Below are 9,143 nucleotides of genomic sequence, written 5' to 3'. Positions count from 1 at the left end.
CAAATTTATATGAAAAATATCAAATTTCCACAGAAAGTGGAAGATAACTTTCGGAAACTCAAAACACAAGCGTTTTCAATTCGATGTTGTCTCAAACAAAAAAAAAATGAAACTTTCTTCCTTTTATTTTTATTCTTTCCAATATAGCAATGATTGACGAATAAAGTCAGAGAGTATCCAAAAGTATATTTACTTCCGGGTGGATGATAATTTTCTATCTGAAATGTATTGAGCTATGTGAAATCTGAAGACCCGTCATCAGTCGACCAACTGTACGATGAAACTTTGCAAGTGAAGAACATGGAGCAATGTTGAAACCATAGGATTTTTTTTCAATATACAGGTGATTGTCTTTAAAGAAACTGGTATGTGCCCGTATTTGAGCAAATGAGAGCTCAATGCTACCTCATCCATACTATAGACACCATAGGGAGATGGCCATTGTGAATTTATGTTGCAGGTCTAATAAATAAAGAATAAGAAACTCGAACCTATTCGGAAAAAATGTCTGAAACACATCATTGGCGACTGTCAATTATAGGATAACAGCTAAGGATATCTTAAGATCTTCAGTGGACGCTAGCCAATTATATGGCCACTATGTCAGACTCTGTACTGTAGTGTAATTTTACTAAATTTCAGCATTTTCCCATTTTCCCAATTTGATTTCAGTTTTCACTGTGTGTGATTATATTACTTCCAGTGGCAGGCTATTCCAAGTGTATATTATGATATTCGAGAAAGACATTTTCCTGCTGTTTAGTCTGCAGTGTTCTTTTCATTATTTATCTGTATGCACTTCATAACACTATGAATGTTTAATTAACATCTCTTAGTGGTACTATATCAGAGTAGTACAACCTTACCAAAGGTAGGGCCATTTTATACAAGGGTTGTTTTTAGCAGTGAGAAGTAACTGTACACAGTGTAAGACGTTTTAGTACTTGGTTGTTTCGGTAGACAGACATTTCAGTACCTTTACAAGATCTTTACTTTTCCCCGGACCTTTTATTGCTCTCTTCTTTTCAGGACCAAGATTTATAATGAAACAATCAGATAAGTTTATTATGTAAACCAGCTATAAAATGTTGTAATCATAATCATGACTTCTTGAAATGGAAATCATCAAAATCTATCTATCTTTATATTTAATGAGTAATTCATCTTCTGATATGTGACGTCATTAAATTGAAATTGCAGTAGTTTGTCTAAGTGTATGTATTTTAATAAAAAATTGAAACATATTTGAAGTATCAATTGAAATTCTAAAATTGGGAAGTTGTGAAGAAAAGTGGTTGTACAAAATTAAGATATTGTCCATACCTGTTTAGGTTCTGTGCCTGACTGAGTTGAATGTGCATGTGTTGTACTATTATTATTAATATTAATTATCAAACCGGAACTGGATTTTTGACTGAGGGACGCTACACTCTTTGTGAGTTTTTGTTTGTCCAAACATCAAAATATGGAGGACTTGTTGTACGTAGTGCACAGAAAAAAAAAATTGAAAAATTATTTGTCTTTTATGTTGCAAAATGATAATTGAAAATTTTAATTGAAGTATAAATCACTGAGTACATATGGTGTGGCAAATTTTATATTAGTTGATCTTTACTTAATTTATAGGCATTTCCATAAAGCAGTACAATGGAAGATTATAAATACCTATTCAAAGTAGTTCTGATTGGTGAGGCTGGAGTCGGAAAAACATGTCTTGTGAGGAGGTTTACTCAGGTATGTTGTAGATATTAAGTGCTCCTTATTTTCAGTAAAAAAAATTCTGTTTCAAACCTACACTCCGAAAAAAAAGTGAAGAAAATACAAATAAAGCAGAAGCCATAAAATTGCATTGCTAAATGGGGGATTTTCTGTTACCTAGTTGGAAAAATGCTTTGTTTCAAAGTAGCTCTTGTGGAGTACAAGTCGTACTTCTTTGGTTATCAGATATAAAACATCTACAATGTCCATGTCATGCAAAAGATATAGTATATTAAATTTCCATTAATTACAAATTAATTATGAATATTTGATCTAAAAACCATTGAAGACTGTTCTCATTATCTATTAAAAGAGACATTGACAATGATTATTTTTAATTATCATTGAATTGTCTTGCAACTTGTAAAATGGGATGTGAAATGTCCTAGTGAAGAATGTTCATTTAAATTGTTGATTCACATTCATAACTGATATCCCTTCATACCCTAAGGCTGTGTTTTGTTTTAGGGCTTATTTCCACCTGGCCAAGGAGCAACTATAGGTGTTGACTTCATGATCAAGACAGTAGAAGTAGATGGCGAGAAGGTCAAGGTAGTTGATTTTGAAAACTCATTGCTCAATATGAAATAAGTTGTAATTTTGACAATCAGTCAGTACACTTATTGTGTATAATGACTCTAGATTTGAGGAATATTTCAATAAATTTGTACACATTTGTTCTACGTTATAAATAATAAGTCAAAAAAGGAATCACGCCATTACACACACCTACATTTTATATTTGTTTGTGTTACAGCTACAGATTTGGGATACAGCGGGTCAGGAACGCTTTCGCTCCATCACACAGAGTTACTACCACTCTGCTAATGCCCTGATTCTTGTATATGATGTTTGCTGTCAACAATCCTTTGACAGTCTTCCGATGTGGATAGAGGAAATAGAGAAATATGCCAGCACCCAAGTCTATAGTTACCTTGTTGGTCAGTTCAGTAGACACCATATTTTCCAGATTTTAAGCCACACCTAAAACTGGCCCTGAGGCTTATAAATTGATGCTGCTTATAACCAGGGAAATACAGTATATAATTTCCTGCAATTTGTATATAGTCACAAATTCATATATATCTGTATCTATATATAATTTGTATTATTCGTATCCATGTATATATAGACTTTGCAATCCAGATGCACATTGTGTAATAGACAATTTGCCACTGTGATCATGTCAAGAATTTTTTGCTGTCTATCACCACAACTTCCAAACATACATTTAAAGGATGTCAGAGTGGTGTATTTGGTTTGGCATTTGTCAAATTTCTTGGCCAGACATGAGTCAGAAATTGTTTTCCAATGTCACTTGTGTTACCATATATATATAGGTAACATTATAGTTACTGAGAATTTCAAATGATCTTGAATACTTTGTATACTCTGTTGAAGTCAAAAAGATATTTAAGCATTCAATGATAAATAATTTAATTATCACATTTTTCATAAATATATCATAGCAAATTTGTTGTTTTATTTACTGTAACTGCTTTTTGATCATTTCAACGTAAGAAACTCCCAGGCTTGGTTATTCAGTATTGATGTATTTTTTTTTCTTTTTACTGTTGACTTATATCATTTCCGATATCTAATGTAAGAGATGAAGATATCTATAGGTTAAGCACACAGGATATTCATAAAACTATTGAATTCTGATATAACTCGACACAGAAAAGATTAATTAAGAATTTCAGCTGATGTTGGATTTTATTGTCTATACTTATTTCTTTATTTTTTAACAGGAAACAAAATTGACCAGATCAACCAAATTGAAATCCCACAATCTATTGGTCAGCAGTTTGCAGACCGTTATGAAATGAAGTTCTTGGAGACATCTGCAAAAGAAGCAGACAATGTTGATAAACTGTTTTTTGACATTGCACATCGATTGACTGCCCAAGCCAAACAACAGGAACTGGAGGTTGATAAACCAGTCAGCTTCAATGCGAATAACACAACAAATATCTCCAACTGTTCAGGCTGCTTAAAGTTTTGATAGTCCTGTCACTGAGTTTAGAAACGGATTGCATTATCAGAATGTTTGAATGTTGAATAGTCTCTCTCGTGAAGATTCTAGTCTAGAATTCTGTATCAAGGGTCTACATATAGTAGACTAAACAAAAAGTACTGGTTGTCTGAGCTAAACAAATGTATCTATAATCTGCTTTGGTAGTGTACACTATTTTTCTTCGGCATCTGCTTCAGCTGGCTGTTTTGCAATTCAGCAACAGATGAACCAATGTTGCCAATGTAACATAATAGCAAGCACTCCATTTGATTCAGTGCATGTAAAATTTTTGTTTGAATGCATATGACATTCAATTTTCCCGCAGTTTCATCCACATTGATTAAGGAAAACTTTAGGAAACAGTAACTTGAAAAGGGGAATAAGCATTGTAGAATAAATGAAACTTCATGGATAATTTTCACACATTACAACCTGTTCAGAGCATACACTGTCATTGTAAAATACTATATATAAATACAACTTGATTTATTTTACAACAACAGTGAAACAAGTCCCTTCAACTGATATTATTCACACTTGTTAGCCCATTATGGAATACAAAATTAAAATCCTGTTTAAACTTATTGATAAGTTAACGGTGTACAGATACTGCCAGGCACAGATCAACTTTCCTGTCCTTTGCTATATTGATTATATAAATATTTCTTTTTTTTTTGAATTTGTCTTCATCTCTGTTTCATATGACCAAGGAAAACCAAAATAAAATTTCGACAAAGAAATTTCATAAATAATAATGAATATGTAAACATTCACATTAACTATTATACTTTTTACATTACTGTTGTACAGATTATTTACATATTTGTTTTGTCAGCTAGTTTTAGAACTACAAACCTAGAGTTTTAACTTAATGAGTTTACATGTTTTGCAGCGATGTTACAACACAATCTATAAATCTTGGATAATGAAGAAAATCTTAATTGTTAATACCTAGAATAATGATGCTGGACATTACTTTAAAGCTGAAAATAATTATGAAATGCAATTTTTGGATATCTTTGTAGATACAGTTGTAATTTATCTCTCTGAAAGACTTGACTTTGAGGAAATTTTGATATGTTTTGGATTGTTTTAAGAAAATGTTTCCGTTATGTTAATCACTCACTTGGATTCCTTGTTTGATTTATCTTGAAGTGTTCTCTGTTTCCACTTTTTTTTCTTGGACCAGTGGATTCTCCTTACACGATTGTCAAACATGTAAATGGTGAGTTTTTGTTTATCAAAGAGGAAACATTTAATGAAAAGTCATTGTATATGATAGATATTACACTGACAGCAAACTCATAAGAATGGGTATGCCATTTTTTTTTTTTTTTTTTTTTGTTAATTAATGTATTTTTTTAACTTGTGCCATATATACCCAGTATATACATGTATGTCTTCCTGTCAGTGAACAACTAAGTATTCTGGAAAGAACAAATGAATTAGAATGTTCAGTTATAGGGTTGATAGTGTGCTTGGAAAATAGATTATTCTATAGAAATAGAATATTGCTCTTCTTGTTCATGGTTGTAAGCAATGACAAAAATGAATAACTGGACAAAAGAGAGAGACTGCATAACAAAATGGCTATAGAATCATGATTATATCTAATTTACATATATACCTAAGAGTCCCAGTTTTTGACCTGGGGCTGACCCCTGGTAGGATAAAATATATATTTGAAGCAATGCACAGATTGCTATGATAATTGAAATTTAGGATATGATCAAAAATTTTTGATGTTGAAGTTATTTGTATTTTTGTATTGGAATCAAAAGTTTGAAATGGTTTTTGTTTGAATAGAATTGATCAAACTTGTAAAATAGGGTTGTTAGTTTAGAAGGTTAAGTAACAAATACATACTTACTAATATTATGTGGAAAATATTGATTGTTTTCAGAAAGATGACATGCAAGTTTGATGATGATGAATACTTTCAATGCTTTATGTCAAAATACATTAATTCATTTTGACTCTCAAAATTTTGAAGTAGATTAACCTGATTTTGTTTAACCATCTGACATGTTGGATAATGATGTGTTTCAGTCTTGTATAACCAGGTATTATGAACATTTGTAAGGTAATGAAAAAAGAAAGAAAAAAATGCAAAATTTCTTATTTGATCAAGTAATTTTTGGAATAGTTTCATGCAACACCTTAAAATGATTTGGGTTTTTTTTGTTTTTTGGGGGTTTTTTTTGGTAAATAAGCCTGTGGTAGTTGAACTAATGTTGATAATGTAGCTTGTTAAGGCTGCTGTGTGTAATTATTAAAAACAAAGTTTGGTTGTGCATATACAGAACTTATAATCAGCTGCTAGGGGCTGTTGGTGATTTGTCTTGTGTGAGCATCTATATGTAAAACGATGTTTGAGAATGTGCATTACAAAGTTCAGCATTAGTACATAATGTACTCTGTGTATGTGTGGCCTGTGATTGGTGGTCAGTTGTGTTATCAGATTGAGACTTGGCTGAAATTCTCAACCCCACAGTACATACCTATTATCTATTGTTTTTATGAAAAAAACTGGGAGGCAAACTCACTAAAAGCCTAGAAAGTCAAGGTATAGGATTATACGTGACATTTGCAGGAAATTCTGTTGAATAACAACACATTAGGATGGGCTTATTACCAGGCATTGTCTTATTGTTATTACAAAAACAGTAAACATATGGACTGTGAGGATCGGAATTTGTACCAAGTCACAGCATTTCAGTGTATTGGTTTGTTCATAAAGTTTAAAAATAAAGACGTTCCTAGGATTTCCTAATATGGTAAATGAGGTTTTATCCTGAAGAGAGAAGTATTTGTTGTATATATTCTTATTATTGAGGATGAAGATAGTGTTCTGAAAGGCTGAATTTTTAACTCGTTTTAGAGGGTTTTTTTCATGATGTGTTCCATTGTTATAACCATTCGTTGTGTTCAGTTATTTACCATCATTTCACTAGAAATGTGTTTGTTTTAACTTTTACTTTAAATGGTGATGCACCAAATATATCTAGTCGCATAAATAGTTTTGAAGTATGTTTTAATTATATGACAGCTTATATACATTAATATTGCCATTTCAAATTATATCCCCGTTATAATGGAGGTATATTGGATTTCATTTCAGGAGAAAAAAAAACTAACATCATAGAAATTTTTTTGATATAGCCATTTTTTGGATTCCCTCTGTGTATTTGGGATTGCCCTAATACAGTGCAGACTGAATGTTGATCAAATATCTCATTTGTTAAAACTGCAGTTAATGCATAGACCGAGGTTGAACTTTACTGCCAATGTTCCTTTAGGACTAACTGTTGCCATGCTAACTGAGACATGTCATAGATGGTACGTATTGTTATTTTTGTGCTTTTGCAATTACCACATTCATTTTATGTGATCTAGTCAATATTTATTTAAAGCTGCAATTACACTGCAGATATCATTGTAGCCAAATTTACCTTCTAAACTACAGACTATTTATACTAGCTTATAATAGAAACCAGAGATATCTGTCTCTATTTCTGTCTCATCGGTTTGTATTTTTACAAGTCCTTTCTAGTCTTTATATATCTTCATGTTATGAAGGCTTGAAATACCACTTTAATAATGTGAATATGGTGGCATTAAGACATGTTTTGATCATGTGCTATCCCTTAATTGATAGTAATTGTGGTTTGATGTAGTTCAAACTGTATTTTAATTGAGGACATTTTCCATTCCTTTTAGATATAAATAAAATGAAATATGTAATCATTTGAAATCCAAATAAATTTTACATGTGAGCAAGAGAAGTGATCAATATACCATTATTATCCTGCAATAAGCTGAGATGCCCAATGACCCAGTGTATTAAGTCTGTATATGGGATTATTACAGGATGGTAAAAAAACATTAGTAATTTGTCATTAGACAACAATACGTTTATAGGCTTATTACCAGGCACAACCTTATTGCCAGATAAATATGGTATTTGACATTGAGGAATGTAAACAAGTAGGTAGGTACATATTGATGTACCAAGCCTGTCAACTTACTTTACATCACTGACAATAAATCCCTCCAAAATACTCAAAATGATATTTCATTTTTTAACCTCATTATGTTAATTATGCTTACTACGATTTCGTTTTGTAAATAATAGATACTTTTCCCTTGTATGCATGTAATACTTTAAGTATTTTTTACAATCTCATTTTACCTTATTTCTTATTGTATTTTACATTTTCACCTTTTTTACTTAGAATTGTCTCATTTTTTTTATACAGGCTAACTCAGCATGATATGGAAAAATACTAGTGAATGCTAGTGAAAGTGTTTTGAATTTTTTATCCAACTACAATTTATAATTGATATTTTATGGTGAATCATTTTATTAAATAACTTCTCAGAGAACATTGATTATAGAATCCAGTGATAAAATTTTAGTGACACCTTAAATATGAACTCCAGTCAAGAATTTGGAAATTTCTGTGATTTTGTTTTATTATTTAAAAACCATGTATAAAATAATACATGTGCATGCCTAGCTACCATTTTAATTATTCAAAGGAGAGAACAGTGTCTCCTATCTCATGATTTAAAAGTTAGAAATAAAATTACTACATGTATTACATTAACCAAAACAAAAACATTGACATTTCACAGCATGTTTCTGATTCTTTAGTTAGTAGAGAAATAGAGACACAGGACTTCTACAATGGCTTTTTTTCTTCCAATTCATTTTCAATTTACTTGTGAATTATAGTGAAAACCTTTTTGTTTTGTTCAAATGTTTGTGTTTGGGATTAAAAAAAGTCATGTTCTTTGAAACAGTGATTGATTTAAATTGTTAGATCTTGGTAAAGCATGTACATCATGTGTTGGGCATTCATAAGAGTTAATACCTAGTATGTTTTTTTATATAAAAAGACCAACTACAGAATGATCATATAAAAGTAAGGATCACAACAGCAAGAAAGAATGTTATTCACTCACAGTACATCTATAGTACAGAGATTCATTAGTAAGAACATGCTTGAAATTTGTTGCTTTGCAAGTCTATCCGATATTGAGATTTGTTTTATGTCATATTAATATTAAAATAAAGATCATAGACAAACTTTTATCTTTGTATTTTTTCAGACAACTATATAAAGATACTATCTTTTAATGTGGATAAAACTGGTACATTTTTCAAGGCTTTTGAGTTACCAGATCAAGACGGAGTTCTGTACCAATGTTTATAACATAAAGAGCATGCAAGATAATAATTAACAATTATGTATAAAGCCCAGATTTTGGTCAGACTCAAATGTTAACTGACACGAATGTAACCAATTCAGCTGTGCACATTTCTTGAAAGCCAATTAAAGTAGATACTTTTACAGTATTTATG

General features: G+C 31.0%; 1 protein-coding gene across 1 annotated transcript; it reads left to right on the top strand.

Annotated features, from left to right (window-relative positions):
• Nucleotides 1–213: 213 nt before the first annotated feature.
• Nucleotides 214–8,867, top strand: LOC132545155 (ras-related protein Rab-30-like). Its single transcript, XM_060208831.1, has 5 exons — nucleotides 214–343; nucleotides 1,627–1,734; nucleotides 2,227–2,310; nucleotides 2,516–2,699; nucleotides 3,510–8,867. The coding sequence occupies exons 2-5, from the start codon at nucleotides 1,648–1,650 to the stop codon at nucleotides 3,761–3,763; spliced, it is 609 nt and encodes a 202-aa protein (XP_060064814.1). The 5' UTR covers nucleotides 214–343; nucleotides 1,627–1,647; the 3' UTR covers nucleotides 3,764–8,867.
• Nucleotides 8,868–9,143: the final 276 nt, after the last annotated feature.

The sequence above is a fragment of the Ylistrum balloti genome, unplaced genomic scaffold (genome assembly GCF_031769215.1).
Source record: "Ylistrum balloti isolate Yb309-2 unplaced genomic scaffold, AGI_CSIRO_Ybal_v1 Utg369830, whole genome shotgun sequence".
NCBI lineage: Eukaryota > Metazoa > Mollusca > Bivalvia > Pectinida > Pectinidae > Ylistrum > Ylistrum balloti.
This window is presented reverse-complemented; position numbering and strand designations above follow the sequence as displayed.